Genomic DNA, 27,566 nt, shown 5'->3' on the forward strand with positions numbered 1-27,566 from the left:
GTGTACTGTAACTTTTTATGAGCTTACTTACTGCTTTGTCCACTAGAAGGACAGCAAAATCTACATGACCAGAAGTTATAAAACAAGCTGCTAGGACCTAGTCTACCTTACATTGGTGCAATAACAAAGATTGCAAAAAAAGATTTTAAACAAAAATTTCAGTCTATAGTATGTTCTTAAAATAATTTTTAAAATATTTCATAATGTGTGTGGAATCTGGCAATATGTACACATAGATACTAGAATCTCTATACAAAATGTTATGACACCACCATGTGGCCATAGACCAGAACATAATCAAACCTTCAGAGACCCTGTTTTATGAAAACTTAAAGTTTAATGTAATAAAATGGCTGTACAAAATTAAAGCAGAAATGTCTCAGATGGGTAAAGTCACTCTGAGAATCTTAATATCATCCATAGGACGGTCCTGGCTATTAGTTTCAACCATGCCAATGCGATTTAGAACTCCCATGCCTTGGCAGACCCGACCGAATATACTGTGTTTGCCATCCAGCCACTGTGTTGGAGCCAGTGTGAGAAAGAACTGGCTTCCATTTGTATCTGGCCCTGCATTGGCCATTGCAAGAATTCCAGCACCTACAATACAAGCAAATTTCAATTTCTGTCACATTTCCAGCAGTAAAATGTTCTTTACTGTTATTTTCAAAATGATTAAATTAATGCTGAGTCTCTGATACTGCTTACCAGTGAATTTCAATTCCGGATGCAATTCATCCTCAAACTGCTTGCCATATATAGATGCACCTCCACGACCTGCAGAAATAGGATACTATTACTAACATCTCTTATTTTTGTCAAACATTCGCACATGTTACTCTTTTATTTCATTCACCGTGCATGTTCGATTTAGATTAATCTATACTATGATTTAAATGGGACGTATGATAAGAAAAGGCATCAAAGATGGAATGTTTTTGGCTCTCATCACATTGTCCCTACCTGTTCCCGTCGGATCGCCCCCTTGAACCATGAAGTCTTTGATGATGCGATGAAACCTGTTGTTGTTGAAATATCCTCTCCTGCCCAACTCTGCGAAATTCTTGCATGTTTTTGGTGCGTGATTCCAGTAAAGTTCTACCACGAGAATTCCCATACTGGTAAAAAATGTAACGTTAAAAGATGATGGTTATTATGGAAAAGATTAAACTATGCCTAAACATTTATAATACATCAACTTGTAAAAGACTACCCTTAGGTAAGGTAAACAAACAAGTTTAAAAGCAGGAAAACGTTAATTTTGGGGAACACGATATTTGTAATAAAACTATGGCAATGCAAAAGATAATCAAGCCGCCAAAATCATAGTTACTACACTTTTACCATAACAATATCAAAAGGGTAATGCACTCTGTTTTACCTCGAATATATTTTTGCACCCTTTATCATCGTTTATTCACATATAGGTACGACAATGATCAGCATTAGAATGAGTCTCGTGTATTGTGTTATCAAAAGGTGGCTCATTCATCCATAAACACATATATGTTTCAACTTACGTCGTCTCTAGAGATACTGTGGGGGGTTGCCACGAATCCGGTGGAATTCCAGACATGTTTGATGACTGACTAAAATACTTAAGAAAGAAAAATGTATTTTTATTTTAAAATTTGTCCCAGGCGTAATAAGGAAGTAGTTTACTTGCTGGTCGAGTTCCCTCGTGGCAGTAAACAGTGGAACGCACGATGCGGATGTTGCCATCTAGTGGACTGGATGACAAAGCATGTTGCCTCATACAGCAAAACTTGATTTTGAGTCCAGGACCATTTAAACAAATATATTTTTAAATATATAAAAACGAAAAACATGTCAAAGTTTCTGAACCTCTAAGCATTTGAATTATAATGCTTCACTTTTAATTACAGAATGCACATGCATGCATGAACTGTGCATGAAGTTTGTGCAAAACCTGATCATCCTTACGTATTATCCCTCATTTATGTTTTTAAATGTTCCATAGAACATCTTGAGCTTTCAAGTGAAAAACAACTTGGTGTTTTGTATGAATTTGTTTGCTTGGTCACTAAAACAAATTTACATTTGCCCATACTTTGCTTATTAGTGGCCTTGAAATACCTTTCAACTTTCAAGTCTTTGTACTTCACATTACAATTAATTTATCATTTTATTCATTTTCTTTGTTAATATGTTTTTGTTTTTCATGTGTAAATTAAGAAATGTATAGCCTACATTAGAATGACCTAATTGTATTCATTCAGAAAATAACACACAAAGTTAAATACATATTTGAATGTAATTTAAATTTTTATTCCTTTTATTTGACATACATACTGAATTAACATTATACATTTAATCAATATAAGAATACAACACACGACAATACTCCTATTTAAAGCACATCACAAAAACAAGAATGTGTCGGGTCTGATATCCAGGATGTAATCATTCCTTTTAACAGAAAAACATTGTTTAATTTTGTCGTGTAGGTGCAGAAGAAAAAGAAATATGGCGATCAAATTCCTTGTGATTGATGGCATTACCAGGCAGTATTAGACAGAATAGCAACATCTAAACTTGCCTGGTAAGGCACAAATCAAAGGATTTTACTGCACCGGAGAGGCAGAAGATAGGTCTGTAATCATGTGACTGTAGGAGAGAGGAAAACAGATATAAAGAGAATGACAGAATTAGAGCATTTGTATTTCAGGAAAAAGATCTTAAAGGAAACACATTTATTTTATTACTGAAGAATACAGTGTAAGTATTCTGTAGTAAACCCAAAGAATCAGTAACAGGTGTCACCCAAAGATGGAATAAGTTATGAATGTTAGGTTCTATTAAACTATTGATATTGACCCTGACTTATTCACATTCAGAATGCTTTGGAGCATTTCATATTTTACTTCCTTTTCATGCAGTGAATGGAAAAAGTGAACATCATTGGAGCGGATGTTTCAAATAGGGCTTTTCTCACACAGATCTCAGGTGTCATGAACACAATAAGACACTAGAAAGACAGGATGAACCCATCATTGACATACACATTAGAGGGCGTGTGAGTCTGGAGGAATTACTTTTGTGACATTCATGGAGGTATTTCTACGAAACAGGGTGGGGTTTAAAACTATGGTGATGGCTGTGGGAATCCCTTGAAAATAATGAGATGAATATATGATATATGTAGTATATATATGTACAGACAATTTATACCTCTTTTCCTTCACTTATTTGTTTAGTGCTATTCTTTCATTCCTTAATTTTTAATCATTCTGGTGTAGCCAACTGATACTACATCTTGCGTTTATATTCTACTAAAAGAATTTCAGGACTTCTGGTTATAAAGCCCCCAGAATGCATCGTTACCAGACAGTGTTAGAACCTCAATACACAGCCAAGCACTGTCGGGTAAGATGTATCCTAGAGGCGATGAAGTGAACTTCTGTGACATCAAAATATCCAAATCAAAACAAATTGTAAGTTTCAACCTGAAGAATAGAAATTTTGAGTAGGACACACTTTCCATTGTCTATGTGTATTTGCATATTTTGCCAGTCCACACCCAGATGCAAAGCGATTCCAACGATGCGTGTAGACGACCATCTGCATCATTACCAGGCAGTATTAGAGAAACAAATAACATCCAAAACTGCCTCGTAAGATGGAGACGGACATCCAAATGATCCATTTGAATAGTTTTTCTTTGTGGATTTCTTTGTAGGCTATTTTAGTAGATTTCTTAGCGTTGCGAGATTGTTAATTATTATCTACTCGTCCCGCCTTGTAGTCAAGTTTTATAACTTATATATACTATAAATGGAAACTTATCTTTCAATAGACCTACAATTCTTTTTTACAAGCACATTGCAATTCATGCCCGTTCCTGCTAGACCCTTTCTAGTTTCACTAAATGCACAATCCAACCCAACAGGTTTATTTCATACATATTTAATGTTAATCGTTGCCCTGGCCTGCATCCTTGGCAACCGTAACCTCTGAGACATCACTTGATGAACCACCGGCCTGGGAGACTTAAATTAATTGGTTGCTTCTTCATCAAAACAAATTGTGTCATTCGCCAAATCCCATTTCAACCAAACAGTGTAGGTGGCAAAGAAAAGCGCTTAGTCATGCTAATCAAAATGGCTGATCTTTTGTCACTTACACCTGAGCGTGCACCTGACTGACCTCTCACCTGTACGTTAGATGAGACTAGATAACTCACTACTGAAACAAGCAAACAGAGAGTTAGTATGTTTTCTCCATATGAGCACAATTATTGTGCGTGAGATGGGTGTGTGTCTAAATATTGTACAGCCCATCTCAGATAAAAACGAGGCATTTTTAACTGTACAGCATATTTTAGTTAATATAACGTTAAAAAGTGCTCTTTAATGAGGCGGTATTTCATTTTTTAAAAATCTTTGCAAATGAAATTTATTCTGTTTCGTTCCCCTTTGTTTTGAACTGATCAAACAGGTTTGACATATTACGGAAGTTAACATGTCAAGCACCCATAATCCTTTATGTGTCATACAACTTAATGATTTTACAGATAAATCAAGATCAAAACTATTGCACACTAAATATTGTACATTATTCATGTATATTATACATATATAAAAAACGTTTTTAAAGAAACAACGACAAAAAAACACAAATTATAGTCTTATTCAGTCTTGCGTAATGGTTAACATAACAATCTAAAGCAGGGTTTTCATTTTTTATTTTGGTACTAATTTATATGGATAAAAATATATACAATTAGCAGTTAAATTTGTTTAAATCGTTGAACAAAAATATATTACCCTATCAATTCCTGTTGCGGTCATTCAGTATGGAGTCAGGGACAAGAGATGCCATTGTGTCGCAGCGCTGCTTTAGCTGAAGCAGCTAAACTTCCTGTTCTTTCCAGTTGTTAAGGGTATGACTGCTTTTTCGGCCGAACCTCTCGAACCCGTCTGAAGGACGTTGATGAAGATGCCGGTGAAGAAAAGGACAATGGGAATGGATTCTCAAACACGACAAGAAACAGAATCTCCTAAACCTCCTGAAGCGAAGAAACTGTTCCTACAAAACATCTAGGTTTTCAGGTACACCTTGGAGCCCTGCCCAGGTGTCATTTTTACGCTGCGACCAATCCTTTCTCTTCTTCTATGAGCAGGTGTGTCTTTTGCTCTGTGATTGGTTAGTTCAGTGTGGCAGGGCCTCTGGGTTTCTGAGTACACATATGAGGAAAGCTTTTAACCTTCAAAAAGACCACGCCTAATACTCCGTGTCTCTTGTTCTGGGTCCGTCTTTAGGGCTGGAGACAATAATAAGCCTCCTTTACTCTTTATTTGAATTCATATTTTTTCGTATGTTCATCATGAAATCATAAATAGTGTTTTAAAAAGTTTATTGGGAATTATAAATATGACACACGTATAAAAATGGTCTATTGTTCCAGTGTTTACACTAATAATAATCTTTGTTGAGGCAATAAATGCATTTTGCATGTTAACAGCAGAAATTAAACTAAAAGAGCAACCAACTTTGTTCATTTTCATAGCACTTTTATATATTGCTTATCTTTTTCATATACCACTTACCTGATTTTACTTAAAAGGCTATGAAAATGATTATCAAAAATGAACTATTTCACACATGCATAATCAGAAATTAAAAGAGATAACTGTGATTGTTTGAGAATAATTATGAAAACCTTAAGGTTTAAATTCTTCTATTGAGAAAACAAAGGTCTGAATCATATGTTCCTTTGTGTAGATTCAGTCAATTTGACTGTTAAATTCAGACTGACCTAGAAGTTTAAATTGTAAAGTGTGTTCTTGTTTTATAACTAAATAAATAGTCTATGAAAAAACGAATGAACAAAAAACATTTTGGGAATTGCAGAGATTAGGAGAAACTCAAAATAGTGATAAAGCCTATTTTTTTATTTGTCAACCTTCATTCAAAATTAAATTAATACCTTTGTAAAGAAAACATTTTTTAAGATCGAAAAAGCCATTTTACCAGTAGATTTTAGAGACAACCCCACTTTTTTTTATAAATGTACAACTGAATTCTTATTTTAGTCTATAGTGTTGCATTTAAAGTAAAATTTAACATTTTAATGGGACAATGAAGTGTTTAAGGTCTGTTCAGAACTCGATGACGTGTCAAGGATCAGGAGCAGCATTTGCATGGACCATTTCGAAAAGGACAGAGATGCAAAAGTCAGCAAGACAAATTGAAATTAGTTCACACAAATCTACAAAACTATAAACTCTTTTTGTTTATAATACAATGCTTCTATAAAAAGTTATGTAAATTGCTTGTGTAGTTGATTAAGAAATGCAGATTTCTTGTAAGCTTTAAAATATCATTTTACTACTAATAATTAACTATTTAGAAAATGGACAAAGCAATAGACAAAAGATCGAAGAAGTATATTAGGAGTACATGCTGGGACACAAGGACCACAGTGTTTCCTCGGCAACAGGTCGTTGCTTCACTATATCCACAATCTGTGTGGATTGTTAATGAGATCCCTGAGGTCTGATTTGTGAGGCAAAGGATGGAAGAACATGGGGATCATCTGGCTGTCAGGAAGGCCCCCTGAGAAACCATGTACCTGAGAGAAGCAACCAACAACATCAAGCAGTTCTACGAAACAAAATGTGCACAAGGGAACCGAAACTCCATGTGAGACAAATCTAAACTAACTTGGACGGACTGGCAACCGATTCTCGGAAGAATAAGAGTGTTTAGCGAGAGGAAGTGCACCTGTATGGGAGGGACGGGAGAGAGAGATGAAAAGACGGAGGAAGGAGGGGGTCAGTGACTAGAGGGATTTCTGGCCCAAGGGAATGAGTTGCCAGGATTCTCCAACACACAAACACTCTATTGTGCCTTGTGTTGTTGCATCAACCCCACACCCCCCCCCCCCCCAACAAAGATACACATACAATACTAATTTGAAATATTATTTATGTTGCTCATTTGTCTGTGTGTGTGTAGCCTACAACAATGACTCGGTTTGTAAAAATAAAGTGCTGCTCGACTTTTACAGGCATTTTATCTATTTTAAAATTTGACATAAAATACTATAACAGTATTCTTAAAACAATTACGTTTTCTAATGAATTGTACATTACTTGAGAACAGACTACTTCATGAGAAGTTCGACCATTTAAATTCATATTTTAAGTGAATGGTTAAAACAGGAATAGGTTTATTCCGTCTTTGCTATCTGACCAATGAGGGACAACATCCGGGTCGCAAAGCCCCGCCCACTTTATCTCATCAAATGGTGTGCCATTCTAGATTCTAGGTGAGTTTATTTCTATGGGCCCCAATGAATGACGGTGTGCACTGTGCAGTGAGCATATTGACTTATCTTCTCTCTACAGGGCTGCTGGCTGTGAGGTTGAATTTAAGCTTGAACCATCAAGCAGTTTAATTCACGCAGATTCTTTCAATTTGTCCTTTAGTTACACCTGCTGCGAGGTAAGAAACATATAATTATGACCCAATTTTAGTTGCACATATTTTAATATCGGAAATGTCGTTTGATGTAGTCTTGGGAAGTCGCAGTATCCTTTTTAAATATGTTATTGGAAGTTTGTAAATTATCATGTTAAACATTGAAACGTTATTCCCACATGTTCGTTTTGAGCATGACTCTCATAAAGTGTCAATTACAGCGGTCTGTCGTGCTTTCCATCACGCCCACACATTTTCATACGAGCTGTAAAGAGATTAAATATTTGTAGAACAAACTATTCGACAAAACATACGATTCCTTGAAGACACAAGCCAGGAAATGTGTGCTTATGAAACAGGCCGTTAGTACCCATAACACTGGACAAATAATATTGTTAAATTGAGTCTTTTGTATTTATGCGAAAAACGTTTAGACTTGTCGAGTAGGTTTCTTCTCCTCGTTTCATTGGACGATGAAAGGTGAACGACAGTTTGCTAATCCAATTACATTAGACTGGAGCTTATCATGCACATCCTTCAATACACAATCGAATTATTATTATTATTATTAAATCGTCGAATTATTTTTCGTGGTGTATTAAAAAATGCAGATGTTTCCCATTGATGATAGTGGGTGCTAATAATCAACTTTCCTCCAGACACATAAAACAAGAGGATTTGACAGTTAAGACAATCTGCTTACTGTGGGTCACTTGTATAACTGTACATAGGAGGTGATGAGTCCTTATGTGTCCTCCTGTTTATATATGTTTCACAGATAATGATGCCAACACTATATCTTTTGTTATCTAACCTTTCTTTATTTTTCAGAAGAATGTCTATCCTGAAAATACATGCCCGTGAGATTTTTGATTCTAGGGGTAATCCCACTGTGGAGGTGGACCTCTACACAGAAAAAGGTAATTCCCCTGACTTCTCTTTTCAACCCAAGGTTCTTTTTAAGATGGAATAAAAGTGACTCATGTGCGGATGGTTTGGTGTACTGAACTTAAGTTAAATCGGGTGGCACTGCACAAATATTTCCCCCTAATGCGGCTGTTTTTTCATCAGGTCTGTTTCGAGCTGCTGTCCCAAGTGGGGCATCTACTGGAATCTATGAAGCTTTAGAGCTAAGAGACGATGATAAATCCCGTTACCTGGGCAAAGGTTACTTTATATCTTAAATATACTCTTGGTGTTTGTGAAGCAAGATTTATTTACAGACCAATGGCATTTTCTCTCCTCGGATCTCTTTTTCTATTAGACTGGAAAGGTGGACTTATTACATGTATTGTTTAAATACAGATTCAGCCTTGTGTGAACAGGTACTCAGTTGGCAAGTGAAAATTAACTGGAGCTAATGTGTTTTCAATTTTCAATTTTGATTTGGTGGATCTTAATTTGTATAGCATGTGGAAGGCGGTGCCAAATTATTTAATGTGTACATTTGTGCAATGATTGTCGAGCATGCAAATCACAACAGTGAACGATGCAATGATATTTGATGTGGAATAGTAATAATATTATTAATTTTATTTAATGCACAATGTAGGAAGGCATGGAATTATGTAATGAAAATTTAACGTTTTTGGCTTGAATGCTTAAATGCCTACTAAATCAGCTGAACTAGGCAAGAAATTGTAGATTTCTGAATACAGGCATGACTCAAAATAAAGGTTTAATCATAAATAACTACTTCATATTTAATTCATAGTACATAGATGTAATCCTACGTTGTTCATATTTGCTGTCCTTTTCTATGCAATCCAGGTGTATCAAAGGCTGTTGAGCATGTGAATCAAACTATTGCACCTGCACTGATCAGCCAGGTGAGTATTTTAAAATCTGAAGTGAAGTACTTCTTATAAAATGTAATGGTTGGTAATGATCTTTGTCTGTTTTTCTCTTTCTTTGCTCTTCCACATAGGGTATAACTGTAGTTGAGCAAGAGAAGATTGACCAGTTCATGCTGGAATTGGATGGGACTGAAAACAAGTGTAATTCATAATATTTCTATGTTTACACATTTAATAATAGGAAATGGTATGGACATCACATTAGAAGATTTCCTTTTAATGTTATTTACTCAGGCAAACATGTGTTTGAGATATTGTAATGAAAAATGCAGATACGCCACAAATTATCTGTTAAAGATATCATACTTATAACAAGCATACCTGAAATAGTTATGTAGTGTCTATCTTATTCTTGTGAAATAATGTTTTTACTTTTAAACATCAGCTAAATTTGGAGCAAATGCCATCCTGGGTGTTTCCCTCGCTGTGTGCAAGGCTGGAGCGGCAGAAAAAGGTGTTCCTCTCTATCGCCACATCGCTGACCTTGCTGGAAACCCAGAGGTCATCCTGCCTGTCCCGGTGAGGAATTGAGCACATTGATATTTGCAATCGTACTAAAAAAGTACAGTTACATGTTTCATTTCTTTGTCTTAATGTGGTAAAATTGTATAGTTATATTTTTTTCTGTTTCCATAAAGGCCTTTAATGTGATCAATGGTGGCTCACATGCAGGCAATAAGTTGGCCATGCAAGAATTTATGATACTTCCTGTTGGGGCTAGTAGCTTTAAGGAGGCCATGCGCATCGGGGCAGAGGTGTACCATAATCTGAAGAACGTTATTAAGGAAAAGTATGGTAAGGATGCCACCAATGTTGGGGATGAGGGAGGATTTGCACCCAACATCCTGGAGAATAAGGAAGGTAATAAAACACATAAAATCTCACTGACACTAAAAAGATTTATGTCTTCACTTAAACATTTCACTTCATTGCATTTTTGTGATAGCCTTGGAGCTGTTGAAGAATGCCATCAGTAAAGCTGGATACACAAATGAGATTGTGATTGGCATGGACGTGGCAGCGTCAGAGTTCTATCGTGATGGAAAGTATGACCTGGACTTTAAGTCTCCTGATGACCCCAGCCGTTATATCAGCCCTGATGAACTGGCTGACCTCTACAAAAGTTTTATTCAGGACTACCCAGGTACCCATCAGTCATAGCTAATGAAAACATTTATCTTTGGGATAGTAATGACTTATTTAGACATAGCATTGGGCATACGTGATAGTGGGAAAACAGAGAAGTTAATTACATTTTTTTGTCTTCTATCACTACTTTAGTGGTCTCCATTGAGGACCCCTTTGACCAGGATGACTGGGAGGCCTGGACAAATTTTACTAACAGCACAAACATCCAGGTGGTGGGAGATGATCTCACAGTTACCAACCCTAAACGCATTGCTACAGCAGTGGAGAGCAAGGCCTGCAACTGCCTGTTGCTTAAAGTCAACCAGATTGGTAGTGTTACTGAATCCCTGCAGGCGTGAGTTCAAAACTACTTGTTTTATTGTTAAATCATTTCACAGATTTTTACCCACAAACAGAATATTTGTGTATACTCTTTTTGGGCTATGGTGTGCCAAAGTTGGTGTACGACAAGTTTGTGAACAATTTCTTTAATGTCACCCCACAGATGTAAGATGGCTCAGTCCAGTGGTTGGGGTGTAATGGTGAGTCATCGCTCGGGAGAAACAGAGGACACCTTCATTGCTGACCTAGTTGTGGGACTTTGCACTGGCCAGGTACAATGTATTTTTCTGATATGTGCTCTTCATTTAGATTGGTCTAAGTTTTGCATTTCCGTTTACAATTAACTCATTGTGGTCTCTTATTTGACCGTTTTCTGTTCATTTAGATTAAAACAGGAGCCACTTGTCGCTCTGAGCGCTTGGCAAAGTACAACCAGATCCTCAGGTAGGTTAACACCGGGTTTTAACAGAATGCAAATGTATTGTTTGTTTTATTTGATTTTAAACATACACCAAATCATATAAAAGACCAAATCATATAAAATCTCTGTGGTTCTCTGCACACCTTGTTCCGCATATTGTGTATTTGTGAGAAGACTATCGTTTACTCATGATTTGCTTTCTTGATGCACAGAATTGAAGAGGAACTGGGAGATAAAGCTCGCTTTGCTGGGAAAAACTTCAGAAACCCATTGAACTGAAACTATAAGTATATGGTCTTAGTTACATCTAGGACCACCTAATCTTCCATAGTAAATGTGACAGTATATCAACAGAAGTCAGTATGTGTTATGTTGAAATGCAATTTTTTGGGCTATTACTGTAAGAATTACATCCGACATCAAAGTACCAGAAACAGTTATTAAGTGTTTTTGACTCTACTTATTTGTTTGAGTGTTGTATACTTGACTGTTAGGAGTTGTAAAGAATAAGGAAACAGTATTTTCCAGTATATGCTGCTTGGCAGATTCCAGAGGTCTTTGCTTATAATAGTGTTTACAGTTACAATAAAAATGTTGTTAATACAACTAATAATAAATGTATACCATTAAACCACTGCATGTTGTTTTGGATAATTGTCTTTCAAATGCATTTTTTAAAAAATTGGGGGCAGGTGTTAATATGATTCCCATTATTGTTGTTCAACAGTTATCGTTAGTGCATTCAAGTGGTATAGAATGTACACTATGAAGACAAAGAAACTGACAGGATGGTAAATTAGCCTCAATCCACTGAGACGAAATAAATCCACCGTCTCAACAGTGGCAGTTCTTTAAATCTACACTCGCTGTATTTATATCCTACAGCCCACATACACTGAGGGAGAAACGACAATATAGGTATTCCCTCTGCAAGGTGTCTGCTATTAAATATGCAAAGGAATCCCATCAAGTGTGAGCTGTTTACATTTTTCGCGACGTCCATATTTATGTGAGAATATTGACACGGGAGGACGGCCAGAGGCATTTCCCTGAAGCTGATCTCCATAGACAGCGGACACTGTGATGATCCCATTAGCGCTGGCTGCCGCGGCACATGCTCAGTTATGCTTGTTGAAGGGGATCTCAGTAGGCTGTGCGTGAACACTGAGGTCATCGCCTGCGCCGAGGAAAAAATACTCGGCGCAGCCTCCATTTTGAGCAGTATGAAATAGAGGAAAGCGTAGTTTTGAGCCGCCGCCGCAGAAAAGAAACTGTAAACACTAGCGAAACAGCCTCTGCCATGGACGACTTGTTCAGTCCGCGAAGGTTTGTCGTTTCTTTTCTACACTTTCATGCGTTTGGGCGCAGCGGAGCTTTTTGCGACGCCGCGAATACTTTTGCATTCGAGTGCAAATCGAGATGATTTTGAACTTGACAGCTCGTCTCGCTCGGCCACACACACGCAAAGGCCAGTCAGGAGCCTTACGAGATAAAACGGGGCAGATGTTATCGATGCTTTTGGTGACCGTTAAATATCTCGTGCACGTCGAACCTGTTTCTAGTCGGAGACCTTTTTTATTTCGCCTGATTGCAAATATGTGTCATTTTCTCCGTTTTCGCGTTACATTTTCTTTTTGCGGAAAATGTCCGGACACGGAAATGAATTTGTGCACTTTGGAGTGTAAATGAGATACTTGCTAGATTTGCACTTTAATTGATTTTGCACATTGCTTTGCAATGATTTATGTGCAAATATATTAAATGGTCGTCCAAGCCCCCGTTTATATAACCTTTGGAGGGAACAGATTAGTCGGACGTTGATTTGCTGTTCCACGAACTGGGCGGGTTTTGGCTTGTTTAACACGACTGCTGATAGGCTTATTACGTTTTATGATTAACATTGATAGAAGGCGATTTAAAAGGGTGGAAAACAGCGACAGATGACAGCGGGCCGAAGTTGGCCAACTTTTGGTACTATTAAAATATTCTTATATTCTTACTCATATGTGTACATGTAGTGGGTGTTTGTAAAATCCCCTATTCTGGAAAAATTGTTGGTGTTTTAAGTCAGGCTTTAACTTAAAATGTATTTTAATATATTGATGATACTTTGCCATGTTGTATGTTTCAACTTATCATAATATCATGATTTTAGGCAGCTGAACAGCACACAAGGAGAGATTCGGGTGGGACCAAGTCACCAGGTTAGACATTTTTTTTTTTTGATTTATGGCATATACTGTACCTTTTTGACTGTAATATTGTAACAACAGTTACATTAATTAAATGCTCAAATGTCTACAGGCAAAACTACCTGAACTGCAGCCCCCACCTGCTTTGGGAACAGAGTCTGTTACTGAAAATGAGGAGCTGGTGTGGGCACCTGGAGTCAATGACTGCGACCTTCTCATGTACCTCCGGGCTGCCAGGTAATGACTGCTCAGATGGATGTCATCTCCTTTTCACTTTATAGATTTATCTTTATAATTGCTTGGGGTTGTGTCTAAGAAGGGAACATCACCTTCTGGATTTTTGCTGAATAAACAGGAGCATGGCAGCTTTCGCAGGGATGTGTGATGGAGGTTCGACAGAGGATGGCTGTCTTGCAGCTTCACGGGATGATACCACATTAAACGCTTTAAATACGGTCCGTATCTGTAACAGCACATTTACATCTACATTTATTTATTTAGCAGGCTATCTCTTTTTCTTTACAGTGGTTTTATGGTATTTAATCCAGTTTTGTCTAAAACTAAACTTTCTAGGAGTGTTTTATTCTGTTTTTCTTCTATTAACAGCTCCATGAAAGCCAATATGATGCCGCTAAAGCTCTGCAGTGCCTGGTGAAGAAACCGGTTCCGAAACTGATTGAGAAATGTTGGTCAGAAGACGAAGTGGTGAGAAGAGAGTTTTTTTCTGATGATGTTAGGGATTTAACAAATGTGTTTTCACAGTGATCATTATTATATTTCCAGAATGACAACTCTCACCGTTTGATATCATAGCCGTTGAGATTCTAATTGATAACACAGTTCTGTCTTCTGTATTGTAGTGTAGACATTTATCATAAACATGAGACACTTCAACTCTTTCAAAGATTTTCGGTTGAGCTAAAATGTTAGAAAATCTTTCAAATGAACAATAAATTCCATTAATATACTTTATCTTCAATTTCAGAAACGGTTTATCAAAGGCCTCAGACAGTATGGCAAAAACTTCTTTAAAATCCGCAAGGAGCACCTACCTAGTAAGAAAACGGTAGGAAATCCCTGGCATTAATTTATAATACTGTTCATGTTTTGTTTATGTCAAATTTAGGATTTTAAAAATGCATTTGTACTCTCAGTGTGAGCTTATCACATTCTACTACTACTGGAAGAAAACTCCAGAAGCTGTGGGCTCGCGACCACACCGCCAGCAAAGAAGGCAGACGGCGTCTCGCAAGGTGAAAACGCGCAACGCAACAGCTGCAGCCAATGCGACGTCACGCACCTCCTCCAGTAAGTGTAGTACAACGTGCCATATGTCTGCTAATTTATAGCATGCTGTCTTTCCAAGCATGATTGTTTATTATAACAAGACATAAATAGTAAAAAACTGTTTTGATTGACAAGGCACCAATATTAGTTTGATTGACTGAATAATTAAATTACTAAATTAACCTATAAGATTAAATGAAACGTTAACACAATAAACTAGTGCTTCTGCTTTCTCACTTCAATGTAACTGACAGTAATGTGTCAGTTTACATAAATATTGAATGCAACAAGATGCAAACAGATTTTTCATTAGCTAAATGAAAAAACTGTAAAGGGAGCTGTTTTAAGGTGTATATGATAAAGGAAAATTTGTGCTGTATATTATGTACAGCAGGGATTTTTTAAAGTCCAGGTTTAGGTCCTTGACCTGAAAAAGTCTAAAAACCATTAATATAGATTAAAAGAAGTAATTCTGCAGTAGTAATGATTATGTCCTTATTTTATTTGTGATGTTTGGTTGACTGTATATTTTCTATTTGTCTGCAGTGGAACTCAGTTCAGCCAGTGAAGATGACCTGGACAGTGAGGATAGTGAGCAGGGGGTCAAAGGCCAAGCCTGCAGTCACTGTCTGACCACTAGTAAGTTCATTTCCGCCATTTATCCATTTTGAAAAACTGAATTCTGGTTGTACTTTGTACTTTGGATGCTTTAATCGGTAGATCAGCCCCCGTGAACTTACTGTACTTAACTACATTTAGTGTAGCCATCAGGGTCTCAAAACCAATGATGTTGGTTGCTATATTTATACATACAGTTATTTTTGTGTTTGTAAAAGTTTTGTGTTCCATTGTGGCTCACGCAAAAAAAAATTTAGATTCCAAAGACTGGCAGTATGGGGGCAGAGACAACGTCTTGCTGTGCTCCAGTTGCCACTCGCACTTCAGCAAACACAGACGCCTGCCGCCTGTTCCCAAACCTGCTGATCCGCCCTACCTTTTCAAACCTGTCAAAGAGGAGGAGGAGGGGCTTGGGGTCAGACACGGGATGAAGACCCGTCGAAGTCGGATGCCGGCTCATGTATGTCTGCCTTTGTGCTTGTTTTATCTTGCTTATCTGTGTTAAGAGCGGTATAGTTTAGTTCAGTCTCCCTGAATCTATATATGTAGATGTCATCTCTACGGAGTGGGCGCAATAGGCCAACTGGAAGTCCTGAAAGGGACACGTCTCCCAATCTGGAGGATGTACGATCTAATGGACAGTCGCCCAGAACCAGTTCTACTACTATGGCAACCAGGGCATCCAGCTCTGATTGCAAGAACGGAGTGGCCGGGAAGACCACCAAGGTGCTACTTAGAATAAACCTAGTCAGTTTAGACTTTGAACAACAACTTTATAGTGCATAATATCAACTTTATCCTTCTTGTAATGTTTTGAACAGAAAATGAAAGTAGAGGCTTCTCTAGTAAAGGGTGTGAAGAGACCGAGAGAGACAACTGCTCCCGATGCCGATGAACCAGAAAGAAAAAGCATGAAACGACTCAAGACTCAGGTCAGTGCTTGTATTTACTATTGTTCATAATAATGGGATTTTTCTTAACAGTAACTATTTTGATTGAAGCGTTTAAGAGTCTGACCTATGTCATAGTCTGCATAAAGTATCAACAAAGATTTTATGCAATGTTTCTATAACCCAGGAGGGACCCGATTCCCCATCAGAAGGTGAGGGTGAAGGCGAGAGCTCAGACAGCCGCAGTGCCAATGACGATGGCAGCAGCGACACTAAAGACATTGATCAGGACAACCGCAGCTCTTCGCCCAGCCTTGCCAGTCCTTTGCAGGCCAACGAGAGCGACTCAGACTCCCCTGCTCCTCCACCTGCCCCACAAGCTCAACCCCAGCAGCCTGCTGCCACACCCTCTCAACACACTCTCTCTGAGACACCACCATCACCTCAGCCCTCTCTACCTGCATCTTCATCCGCACCATCACCTGGAGCAATTACTGCCGCCCCGAAGGCAACATCCGTAGATGTCTCCCAGGAGGTTCCATCTCCTACCGCTTTCAGGACTGGTCCCAGGGTACCAGAACCTCCCACCCCTTTTTCAACCTCCTCGTCTCAGCAGGTGCAGTGTCCAGTGCCGGGACAACCTTTCCCTGTACCGTCGCCACATTATCAACAACATCCAAGCCAAATGCAGAATCCTTCAGCTGGAGCAAACCAGCCACTTGGGTTTCCTTCCAGGCCTCTACACATTCAGCGTGAAAGTCCCCTTCCTCCTCTTCCCCCTACATCAGCTTCCCAAAACAAACCCCCTCCAACCACACCAATTCCACCTTCGCACAAACAGCCCCCTCACCTTTCTGCTCCTCTGCCCCATTTCTTGCAGATCCACCCCAATTTGCCTCCACCTCCTGCCCTGAAACCTCTCGCTTCATTACCCTCACAACACATGCCGTGCTCCCAGCCTCCTCCACTCCACATATTTCCACAAATTCAGTCTTCCATTCCGACACATTCACAGAGCCAGCAGGTCAAAGGTCACCCCAGTGGTGCTCCTCAAACTGCTGGCAGTTCTCACCCACCACCTCCTCAAAACCGCTCAGCACCCGAGTCCACTGCTCCATTCTCTCTTTATCCTTCTTCGGTTCCTGTCGCTGCCCATCAGCCTTCCACATCCTCCTCAACAAGCACTCCTGTTGGACAAGCTAATATCAAAGAGGAGCCAATCGATGAGGAGGAGGAGTGTGAAAGCCCACCTCCCCCGCGCAGGAGTCCCTCTCCAGAGCCGACAGTTGTTGACATACCCAGCCATGCAAGTCAGTCAGCAAGGTATAATGACACAATCTTTCATCTTATTTATTACATTTCTCTAAGTTTGTATTATTTCTCTTGATTGAATTACTTTTTTCCTTTCGATATTAAATGGGTATATTTATTTGGTGTTTTCATCACATGCGGACTGATTCTGTTTTTTGCAATTGCAGATTCATCAAACATCTAAGCCGAGGCTACAACTCCTGCGCTCGCACAGACATGTACTTCACTCCCCTTGCCTCCTCGAAACTGGCCAAAAAACGTGAGGAAGCTGCCGAAAGATCCAGGAGAGAGGCAGAGCTAAGTGCTCGCCAGGGACGAGAGAGAGAAAGAGAGAGGGAACGCGAGAGGGAGAGAGAAAGAGATCGAGAAAGAGAGAGAGACTCTGATAAAGCATCTGTAAGTTTTGGCGTTTTGTTTAGATTTAACATGAATTCACATAGATAGCCTGCACATAATTATTTGAAACATTAGTTTTTTTCACTATAATATGATTTAAAAAATACAATTACATTAATTAAGAATAAATGAAAAGCTTTGGTGGAAAATGTATTTAATTGTCCCCAAAATTGTATAGGTTTCTATTTATTGTATAATATATTTTCTTTCTTTTTCTGAGGGTAAATAATAGGACAGAGATAGATTTTCTGGAATTGAATTCGCTACATTCAACCAGATAGTGTAATGTATAGCCAATGCCAAAGGTGTGTTGGTGTATAAAATGTTCTTTGATTTGTGTTTTCATAGCGTGCGTCTAGCTCATCTCATGATGGCCGCATGAGCGATCACCTGCTCGCAGCCCATGTGCAATCAGGCCGCCCATCATTCGAACCGCCTCCCACTACAGTGGCTGCCGTTCCACCTTATCTTGGCCCCGACACACCGGCCCTCCGCACGCTCAGCGAGTACGCCCGCCCCCACGTCATGTCTCCCAACAATCGCAACCATCCTTTCTTCATGCCTATTGGTCCAGGTGAGCACCTGCTAGCCTACCACATGCCAGGACTCTATGCAGCAGACCCCGCTCTTCGTGAGCGAGAGCTTCGTGAGCTAAGAGAGCGAGAGATACGTGAAAGAATGAAGCCGGGATTCGAGGTCAAGCCTCCGGAGCTGGAGAACCCTCTGCATCCGTCGGCCAATCCTATGGAGCATTTCGCCCGCCATGGTGCCCTGCCTCTGTCTCATGTCGCTGGACCTCACCCCTTCGCCCAGTTCCATCCGGCCATGGAACGGAATGTAGCGGGACACCCTCGACCGGAAATCAGCTACGCAGAGAGGCTAACGGCTGAACGGCTCCATGCCGAAAGAATGGCTTCTGTTGCCGCCACTGACCCTGTTGCACGGCTACAGTTGCTTAATGTTACGCCGCACCACCATCAACATTCGCACATACACTCTCATCTTCATCTGCACCAGCAGGACCCGCTCAACCAAGGTGAGAGCTGGATTATCTCAAAATTAGTCGGACAACTGTAGATTGTATCATTTTTCTAGAAAGTAAGGGCTGTGTCTGATGTAGTCGTCTTTGTCTTCTAGGCTCAGGGCCCCATCCTCTTGTGGACCCGTTGGCTGCTGGCCCGCCTCTGGCACGATTCCCTTACCCACCTGGTGCCATTCCCAACCCCCTACTGAGTGAGTTACCACATGAGCACGATATGCTGCGCCACCCTCTGTTTGGTGAGTCACCAAATAGACTCCCCTGTTACACTGTCAATTCTAAAAGACAATTCAATGTGTGTAATTGTACCAAGTGTAAATACTTGAATTGTGAATTGAAAAGTCAATGAAGAATGCTGTTGTGTGTTTGTTCACAGGAGTACCGTTCCATAGAGATTTACCTGGACCCCTGGGTCCCATGTCAGCGGCGCATCAGCTGCAGGCAATGCAAGCTCAGTCTGCGGAGCTGCAGCGGCTGGCATTAGAACAGCAGTGGCTACATGGACACGCACACTTGCATAGTGCTCCTCTCCCAAGCCAAGAAGACTACTACAGGTGAGGCACACAGGCATTAACTTTCTGTATTTAAGTACGTGGATTAATAACCGCTTTACTGTGATCTAATATTACCAGCGAAACATGCCGGAAGAAGATAATTTAGGATTTCATTTTTATATATTGGAATCATTCTTTGGTTGACAACTTATAATTGATGAAAAATATAAAGGTTACTCAAAAATAAAAAATACTCCAATAATTTACTCACCCTCATGCCATCCCAAATGTACAGTATATGACTTCCTGTCACTTTACGCATAATGTCCAAAAATTTGAAGAAACAATAATTCAGTGGGTCAATAAATGACTTCTGAAGTGAAACAATACATTTGTGTTTTAAACCTGTGTGATTTATTTTTCTGCAAAAAGAAATGCTTGTGAACTGTTGGTCCCCATTTACTTCTATTGTATGGACACCAGTGTTGGGAAGTTACTCTGAAAAAGTAATGAATTACTAGTTACTAATTACATATTTAATGGTGTAATTAGATTACTGTCAAATTACTTTCTCCAAAAAGTATTTAATTACTTATTACTAATTATTTTCTATATCCTGCATCATGATTAGAATTGAGTCAAGGATAGACATGAAACGGCTTATTTAATTAATTAAAATAAGTAATAAATAACTACATATATTTTTCTTATTAACTAACCTAAGTATACAAATGTGAGCAGCATACATTAAAGTAAAGTAAGACTTTATTACTTTGTTACTACTTAATTTTGATGTCTTTCCACCATTTAATATATTAAACAGTAATTAGTTCAATTAAATCAGAAGTAACTGTACTTAAATTACAGAAAAAATAAGAGAAATCTCTTACTTTTTAAAGGGAAAAGTAATTAAATTACATTAACTAATTACTTAGTAACTAGTTACACCCAACACCGATGGACAAAATGGTTTTCTGTTAACAACATTTTTCAAAATATCCTATAAGATAGAAAGTCATATAATTTTGAAATGTCAAGAGGGTGTGTAAATAATGACAGAATTTTCATTTTAAAGGTGAACTTATTTAGTGAACTTAAAACCAAGTCGTTTTTTTTCTAAATCTTTCATATATAATTAAATCTTAAAGTGTTCAAAAACTGAAACAGGAAGTTCTTCTGGACCAGCGTTGTTTGTCTTTAGATGTAGTCTATATCTTAAATTCTAATTGGTTTGCGATGATGACGCCATATTTGAATTGATCATTTTGCTGTGCTTTTTAGGTTTTAGATTAGCTAAATAAGCTTTTCGCTTAGTTCTTCTGTTGTGTCTTCAACAGCCGTCTGAAGAAAGAGGGAGACAAGCAGTCCTGAAATGAATGACTCCTACACTGTGGACTACAGAGGGAATTCTGTGTTCAGGGTATCAGGGCTTTTATTTCAGGAAACCCTGCATGGGTTTAACCCTTCTTTGGCACTTATAAAAGTTTGACTGACTCTTTTTTTGTGCTTCATGAAATAACCAGCCTTTCGAAGCACATTGAATTTGCTTCCCTTGCATGAACACTACTTAGAAATAATTTTTGTCCGAAATGAACATCCCATGTAATGTTGTTACTGTGCTGAAAGCACAGCACTGTAGATTTACTAAGTATTTGACAAGTGCTGTCCAATATCCAGAGTTTATCACAATTTAGTTTCAAAGTTTATTGAAACATCTGTTTCAAGATTGTATATATATTATATGTTTAAAATAATATATTAACTGTTGAATTTAAAAGTTGCAATGATAGATTTGGATACGAAAACTTCCGATGACCTGTGTGCAAAAGTTGCATGATTTACATAATTTTCTCTGACAGCCTTTTCCATTTGTACCTCAGAGCTCATAATATACTGTATAATCGACAGCAGTGAACTCCATAATACCTTTAAGCAGTTTAGCTTATTCACCATTTGTTGTTGTATTACGGATCAAATGCAGCCCAAGTATTAGCATGTTGACTGTAGTGCAGTTATTTTTCTATGAAAACAATAACCCTAACTCTAATGAGGGAGGACATATCCAAAATAATTTCTCTACAATAGACTTGCAAGGGTACAATTTTTCAAATGATATTTGCAATAAAACACAAAAATCCCATATTTCATTGTAACCCCACTACCAGTGAAATGTTAACTGAGCATCTGTACTTGTTGTACAGGCAATTTCAACAGTCGGGCTGCTGTTTAATAAATGGTGACCAGCCTGAAAGGAAATTTTCACAATAAATAAAAATTTATTGTAAACACAACAGAGAGAGAGAAAGAGAAATTTTGTGACAGTTTTATACAATACAAGAATATTGTTGTGCACTGTTAAACTGTTAAAAGAACAATATAAAAGATGAGATGGGGTGTCACTGCATCATATGTTCAAAAGGAGCGTTAACTGTCAACCATTATTGTAGGATTTTTTTATTTATTAACCCCAAACTGCCAAAAAGTCATTATTTTCTTCAAATAAACACTAAATATTTGTACTAGCATTTTATAAAATTATATGGGTATTTTAATGAGAAATACATTCTCATTTTAGTATCCATGTCTGTATGTATTCTTATCTTGACATGCACAGTGTTGTCTAAATGCAGTTACCCTTATAGTTAAAAATGTCATTTTGATTAATTATTATGATTACAAACCACTCGGATCATTATTACTCTTCGTAGGCATTAATATTTTCATGTTTTTCATTAATGGCTTTTTTGGTATGCTTTTTATTTTTCTATCACACTTACATCAGTTTTGTCTTAAATGGACAGTTCACCTAATATTAAAAGCATTGCCATCAGGCACTCATGTGGTTTCAAACCATACGTTATAGTGTCTTCAGTTGAACACAAAAGCACAAAGCGGACCACATCAGTCGCAATTCATTTTTATTGTATGCTACAAAATGCAATGAAAGTGAGCAGTGACTAAGGCTGTCACTATCAGATGTCAAACACGAAAATGATGCTTTATTTTTGAGTGGACTGTACCTTTAACAACCAGTGTGATAGAAAGATTTGACATTATGCAGCCATCTTTATGGAATTTCTGATACCTACTAAACTTCCAGCTATAATTTATGTGCAAACTGTATTCTTTATGAAATGCTCGAAATCTGTTTCCTTACTCAACCTGTATGTTTTTTTTAAAGCTTTGGCAGCATGATGTGTTTGCATTTATTAGATGCATTTAGAGTGATAATCATTAATAATTTTGTTTTATTTGTTCACCACAAATTTATTACGTTTATGCGAATTACATAAATATGTAGAGCAGAGCTTGAGTCTTGAACATGACTGACGCAAAACCTACCAGTTGTCACTTCTGGTCCATATCAACCTAATATCTAAAGCAATACATGTCTTCTAACTTGTGTTTGTATGGAGAACTCTGTTTGCCCTTTGCTTTGTATACTTTAACAAAATTGTCCTTTGATAACTTATTTATTGATTGAACTCCTGTTTTGTAACATTAAACATGAAAATATTAGACTGTTAGGAAAAAACGCCTAATATGTGTATTTGCTAAAGAGTGTTTGGTGTGTATTTGTGCAAAATTAACCCTTTCCTGTACACTGGCCCCTTGTGAGAACTCCTGAGAAAGCTCTAATAGTAGATTTCTATGGTTCATCCTCTTCCTTTATGTATCGCCGTAAGTACTGGATGGCAGATATGGCGCTCACGTTTGCCAGAAGAGCTGAGAATTAACAGAACAACAAAGGATCATGTTAATTTTATGTGCGCATATTATCTGAATAAATTGCCTAATTTAATATGTAACCGACTGATCATTGTGTCTTACCTGCTTTCCACATGTCTGTAGATTGTGGGTTGGTTGACTTTAATACCCAAGAGGCGAAAGCAATACAAACAAGACACATGTCTGCTTGCTTTAGGGAGCAACAAAAGCGCTCTATACCTGAAAGCAAAAGTTGCTGTGTTAGCCAGACTCGTTTGTTCACCTTAAGAAAACTTTTGATGTATATTCATTTATAAATGTGGTCTGGTCCTCGTACCTGATCCTCGGACAGTCTGTTCACAATATATCTCCCGGTCTGTCGAATGTTGAAGGGCTTGGTCCTCCACGAGAAGGACTGGCAGCTTTGGGTGAGCTTTAGGAGATTTTGATGTCGTTGAAATGTCCCAATTTTCTGGATAGGCTGTGTTACCTGTTGAATTCTTTTGAGAATCCCAAGAGGTGGCCATCCTACACCAGGTCCTCCCCATAAAAGAAAATTTGATTCGTCTCAAGGAAAGGTTTCTCCAGGTATTTGTCTGGTTGGTGTTAAAGCACAGGTTTGGTGTTCCAGAAGGGCTTGCACACAAGTGAGTTACAACTCGAATCGGCATACTTTCGTCTTCGCTGTCCGATTCTATAATTTCTTCCACCTCGGGAAATGTTAAATCTTTCACCACTGACCGAGAGGAAGAATAGATAGGAACCATGTTTTTCTCACATTGTGTTGTACCTTTAACTGAAGGAAAGAGAAAATTCCCAACCTCAAATTCCGAGAAGAAGTTATCGTAAGTCTCCGGCACAGATGGTAGGTTTTGTAAAAACGTAAATGAAACCGAAATGTTGGTTCTTGTCTGTAATTGCTCTGAATCTTTGTCGTCATTCAATATTTCAAAGAAAGACATCCGGCAATGATCATCTAAAACATCAGACATGGATAAAACTGGTGAAGATGATGATCTCCTGACGTCACAGTGGTCAATCAGAAAGCTACTCATGTTGTTGTCTTGAGTCGTTTTGAGAAGCACATCATGCGTCAGAGATTCCACCTCAGGATACATAAAGAGTGGTAGATCACTCTCAGGATACATTCTCACGATCTCATTTGATTCACTTAGATAGCTCGGCAAAATTTGGTCTGAGTCTTCTTGAAAAGGGTTTCTTGCACATGTAGGCTCAAGAAAGGTTTGTGTTTGCTCATTACTTTTACAGGGTACAGGGCTGGAATTTGTACTTCCACAAAGTTGTAGAAACTCTCTATCATAATCGGAAAAGGTTGAGAATTCGCAGCTTGATCTGTCTGGTTTACAGTCATCAAGATATGTGAAATAGTCAGAATCTGCTGTGTCGTCTATCACGCCACTATCATCTATGTTATCATCTTTGGAATCCACCTGATCTACATGAGGATCAATGGTGTCCAAACTGTCATCTTCCTCCGGAATAAAGCCTTCTTTCAATAGAGGTTTGTTATTTGCTATTCTGAGTTCCAAAATGTCATTAATCGTCCATTTTTCCATTTCATCCCAAAAGGAAGAAATGGCAAATATGGGTCGAGTTGGACCTGAAGTTTCATCTGGAGTCTGAGCTCTGTTACTGGAGGATTCTAAACATGCCGTCTCTTGTGAAGATGATTCTTGGCCAAATAATTCTTGTTTTGCAGTTCTTTCTCCATCACTATCGGCAGGGGAAAGTGTCGTGGAGGGACCCAAAATAAATCTAGGACTTCCCTCCTCTGTGTGATTAATAAAGTGGCTTAAATGATTAGGTGTAGGCTCAATAGATGAAGAACTTTGGAGATCTTGAATATTGTGCGAGTTAGATAAGAGATTTTCTTTATGAACATCGTTGAGATATGTTGTGGATAGTAAGTGTGTGGAATCTCTTTTTTTTTTTTTTTCGAAGTTCTCTGGCACTGATTGTCTCTCAAAAGTTTCTTTCTCTTCCTCTGTATTATTTACAGAAGAGTGTCTCTCTCGATCGGCTGCACTCTGCTTACTCCCGTTTCTAGAAGTTTTTTTTTTTCTTCTTTTTTTTTGGCCTGAAGTGACAACCTTTTCTCTCAGACGAACCGGGCTGTCATTCACAGTAACAAACCAACGTTCCTTTTCTTTTCTCACTAGTGGTAAACTGTCTGACACCTCAGTTCGTGTATTTTCTGTCCCATTTTCATGGTTAGCATCCCAAAACAGAGAAGATGCTTCTGACGTGATATGGGCCTGGCTTGATTTATTCTCTCCTAGACCTTCACTATTTCCTTTTAAGTTAGTTGTAACTAAGGGTCGTGATTCCATTTGGCTGCTTTCTTCATTACTATTGTTGTGATCCAGACTGAAATATTCGGATGTGACCTTCTCCTTATTCAATGTTGTATTACAGGTCTGTCCAGCAGACTCGTTTTTGAAGTCGGAGTTTTCTGTGAATTTCTGTGCTTTCTCTGATGCATGTCCTGGTTCACACTCTACTACTGGCCACTGATTTTGTTCTTCTGTGGTCTGACCAGTATATGAAAGCACATGGGTTGAGATTTTATCATCTTCAGTGTCACTGAGACCAGAGTCATCCAGTGCAGCAAGCTCAGCCTGTTGAATGGAGCATTCCTCACTCTCTGTATAGAAACAGTCCCAGTCCTGCTCTGCTATCAGCACACTGTGGTCTAAGTCATCCATTGCAGCTGGATGATTTGTTACACCATCTAAAATAAAATACAGTATGTTTAATATATCCACATATGTGGGAATACTGGGGAAAGTATTGTACTTTTTATTTAATATTATAACATTTTTATAATATAATATAATATAATATTGTGTCATGTTTTCATGATTCAAAAACTGTAAAACTGTCTTTCAATTCTCAGTAGAAGTTAATATAATGTAATCTACTTAATGTACAATTAATTGTCTAATGAGCTTCAATTTAGTGCAAAACCTGGTCTAGCTGTAAACTGACCCACAGTTTGTGTTTGTGACACTATAAGAGTTGATTTATGGACAACAATGTCAATCTGGAAAAAAGCTATGCACACAAGTCACACAAAATAAATCAATATGTTATTTGTTTTTTGCATTGGCATAGGCTTTTTTGGAAATTCTTCTTTAGATGCCTAAAATGCAGATTCTGATTTACAACATTTAAAATAAAATTGATCTTATCTGGTGTGTGGAGTGTATCCGTACAAACACTTCTGTAGCTGCATTTAGCATAACTAAACTATGCTACAGTCTGTTTTCTATAGCTACAATCATCTAAAGTATGTTCTAAGTTAACACGATTTTACATTAAAAAAAGATTTGATTTTTGGGGTTTGCTAAAGATTAATTGACCTCTCTGTTTGTTGTAATAACTCCATGATGCCATTGCAGTGCCAACCCATGCCCAGCTTTCCTTACCAGAATCCACAATGTTTAAGGCAGGAAATTCCTTATGTACACTGTCAAAATAAAAATCCCGAAAAAAACGGAGAAAGTATTGGCAGGAAATTACCAGTACATTTTCCTTTATTTTACTGACATTTCCGTAATTGCAAAAATGCAATTTAATGCAGTGCAAAAATGTTAAACAGGTTAAACAACTGTATAAAGGAATACGAAAATCCCTTCATATTAATGCAATATATTGTGCCCTATTTTTACAGATTTTTTTACTGTGTAGGAAATTCCAGTCATAATTGCAGCTATATGTAATCATCATTTTAGATATGCCCAAAGTTTCAATAGCACTTAACACGCTCCAAATATTTTCCTACATGACCTTACAGAAGGTCTATTTCTATTATTGTCTGTATTGTGTAGTGTACTATATTTGTTAGACAGGGTAATGAGAGATTTATTGTTCTAATAGAACACAGGCACTCCTCCAGTATAATGCATCCAATAAACAGTCACATAAACTAATAAATAATTTAATAAAAACTGTAATTTAAAACAGGCACTCTAATGTGCATTCACCTAACATACAATTAGATTTAGACGTGATATACATTATTTCAATAGCATTGTCATTTTAATATAATATAACACAAAAAGACACAAACATCTGCATGTAGTCGTTAGCATATCTCATCTATAATTTTCCTACCTTTCGCAGTTAAATACGAATTCACAACCCTTTAGTTTTGATCCAGTACTGGCATGGCACCTTCAACAGTCCCTCTGCCCTTGCAGAGGGGCCCACTGTCCAGGTCTGTTATAAATAGATGTGTCTGTGATCACATGTTAGTGTTCCTGGGTACTCACATTTTCAGATGGGAGTCGTGTTTCACCCATACTGTATAAAAAAGTTTCTTTGGAGATGAATCTGTCACTGATCAGCCTGTGTGTGCTGTTCATCAATACAGGGTTAAACCTCTGTGAAAGGGTAAAACATGCAGAGGGGTATG

The 27,566-nt window shown here is 38.1% G+C and overlaps 4 protein-coding genes across 8 annotated transcripts; 2 read left to right on the forward strand and 2 right to left on the reverse strand.

Annotated features, from left to right (window-relative positions):
- Positions 1–317: 317 nt before the first annotated feature.
- Positions 318–1,684, reverse strand: ppil1 (peptidylprolyl isomerase (cyclophilin)-like 1). The gene is made up of 4 exons (XM_056750865.1): positions 1,521–1,684; positions 964–1,118; positions 709–777; positions 318–600 (listed from the first exon to the last, which is right to left on the reverse strand). Exons 1-4 carry the CDS (start codon positions 1,574–1,576, stop codon positions 380–382), a joined length of 501 nt encoding a protein of 166 aa, XP_056606843.1. The 5' UTR covers positions 1,577–1,684; the 3' UTR covers positions 318–379.
- A 5,591-nt stretch (positions 1,685–7,275) lies between these two features.
- Positions 7,276–11,830, forward strand: eno1b (enolase 1b, (alpha)). Of its 3 annotated transcripts, XM_056750300.1 has the most exons (13): positions 7,276–7,294; positions 7,374–7,470; positions 8,278–8,366; positions 8,518–8,613; positions 9,217–9,275; positions 9,374–9,443; positions 9,688–9,821; positions 9,941–10,163; positions 10,249–10,446; positions 10,584–10,785; positions 10,936–11,044; positions 11,158–11,216; positions 11,406–11,830. In XM_056750300.1, exons 3-13 carry the CDS (start codon positions 8,282–8,284, stop codon positions 11,470–11,472), a joined length of 1,302 nt encoding a protein of 433 aa, XP_056606278.1. In that variant the 5' UTR covers positions 7,276–7,294; positions 7,374–7,470; positions 8,278–8,281; the 3' UTR covers positions 11,473–11,830. The 3 variants fall into 3 exon arrangements, with proteins under 3 accessions (XP_056606278.1, XP_056606277.1, XP_056606279.1); XM_056750299.1 differs by lacking the exon at positions 7,276–7,294 and having other exon boundaries at positions 7,329–7,470; XM_056750301.1 differs by lacking the exon at positions 7,276–7,294 and having other exon boundaries at positions 7,329–7,470; positions 8,281–8,366.
- Positions 11,831–12,249: 419 nt separating this feature from the next.
- Positions 12,250–21,711, forward strand: rereb (arginine-glutamic acid dipeptide (RE) repeats b). Of its 3 annotated transcripts, none has more exons than XM_056750338.1 (17): positions 12,250–12,519; positions 13,349–13,397; positions 13,498–13,622; positions 13,741–13,840; positions 13,992–14,090; positions 14,371–14,451; positions 14,540–14,693; positions 15,219–15,311; positions 15,548–15,750; positions 15,840–16,016; positions 16,112–16,222; positions 16,368–17,503; positions 17,659–17,887; positions 18,236–18,923; positions 19,025–19,120; positions 19,303–19,480; positions 20,758–21,711. In XM_056750338.1, the coding sequence occupies exons 1-17, from the start codon at positions 12,494–12,496 to the stop codon at positions 20,789–20,791; spliced, it is 3,579 nt and encodes a 1,192-aa protein (XP_056606316.1). In that variant the 5' UTR covers positions 12,250–12,493; the 3' UTR covers positions 20,792–21,711. The 3 variants fall into 3 exon arrangements, with proteins under 3 accessions (XP_056606316.1, XP_056606315.1, XP_056606317.1); XM_056750337.1 differs by having other exon boundaries at positions 12,251–12,519; positions 19,025–19,165; XM_056750339.1 differs by lacking the exon at positions 12,250–12,519 and adding an exon at positions 12,544–13,164 and having other exon boundaries at positions 19,025–19,165.
- Positions 21,712–21,847: 136 nt separating this feature from the next.
- Positions 21,848–27,351, reverse strand: LOC130424563 (PPARGC1 and ESRR induced regulator, muscle 1). The gene is made up of 4 exons (XM_056750340.1): positions 27,266–27,351; positions 23,466–25,880; positions 23,252–23,368; positions 21,848–23,146 (listed from the first exon to the last, which is right to left on the reverse strand). Exons 2-4 carry the CDS (start codon positions 25,852–25,854, stop codon positions 23,070–23,072), a joined length of 2,583 nt encoding a protein of 860 aa, XP_056606318.1. The 5' UTR covers positions 25,855–25,880; positions 27,266–27,351; the 3' UTR covers positions 21,848–23,069.
- Positions 27,352–27,566: the final 215 nt, after the last annotated feature.

Source organism: Triplophysa dalaica, chromosome 6 (assembly GCF_015846415.1).
Source record: "Triplophysa dalaica isolate WHDGS20190420 chromosome 6, ASM1584641v1, whole genome shotgun sequence".
Classification (NCBI taxonomy): Eukaryota; Metazoa; Chordata; class Actinopteri; order Cypriniformes; family Nemacheilidae; genus Triplophysa; species Triplophysa dalaica.

Coding starts and splice junctions, on each gene's coding strand:
- rereb (XM_056750337.1), top strand. CDS start 12,494: ATGGACGACTTGTTCAGTCCGCGAAG. Junction 14,452..14,539: donor ACCTACCTAGTAAGAAAACG/GTAGGAAATCCC, acceptor TTGTACTCTCAG/TGTGAGCTTATCACATTCTA. Junction 19,481..20,757: donor AGCCAAGAAGACTACTACAG/GTGAGGCACACA, acceptor TGTCTTCAACAG/CCGTCTGAAGAAAGAGGGAG.
- eno1b (XM_056750300.1), top strand. CDS start 8,282: ATGTCTATCCTGAAAATACATGCCCGTGAGATTTTTGATTCTAGGGGT. Junction 8,367..8,517: donor GGACCTCTACACAGAAAAAG/GTAATTCCCCTG, acceptor TTTTTTCATCAG/GTCTGTTTCGAGCTGCTGTC. Junction 9,822..9,940: donor AGGTCATCCTGCCTGTCCCG/GTGAGGAATTGA, acceptor GTTTCCATAAAG/GCCTTTAATGTGATCAATGG.
- ppil1 (XM_056750865.1), bottom strand. CDS start 1,576: ATGTCTGGAATTCCACCGGATTCGTGGCAACCCCCCACAGTATCTCTA. Junction 1,119..1,520: donor ACAGTATCTCTAGAGACGAC/GTAAGTTGAAAC, acceptor ATTTTTTACCAG/TATGGGAATTCTCGTGGTAG. Junction 601..708: donor TCCGGAATTGAAATTCACTG/GTAAGCAGTATC, acceptor CTTGTATTGTAG/GTGCTGGAATTCTTGCAATG.
- LOC130424563 (XM_056750340.1), bottom strand. CDS start 25,854: ATGGATGACTTAGACCACAGTGTGCTGATAGCAGAGCAGGACTGGGAC. Junction 23,369..23,465: donor ACAGACTGTCCGAGGATCAG/GTACGAGGACCA, acceptor TTTTGCTTTCAG/GTATAGAGCGCTTTTGTTGC. Junction 23,147..23,251: donor TACAGACATGTGGAAAGCAG/GTAAGACACAAT, acceptor GTTAATTCTCAG/CTCTTCTGGCAAACGTGAGC.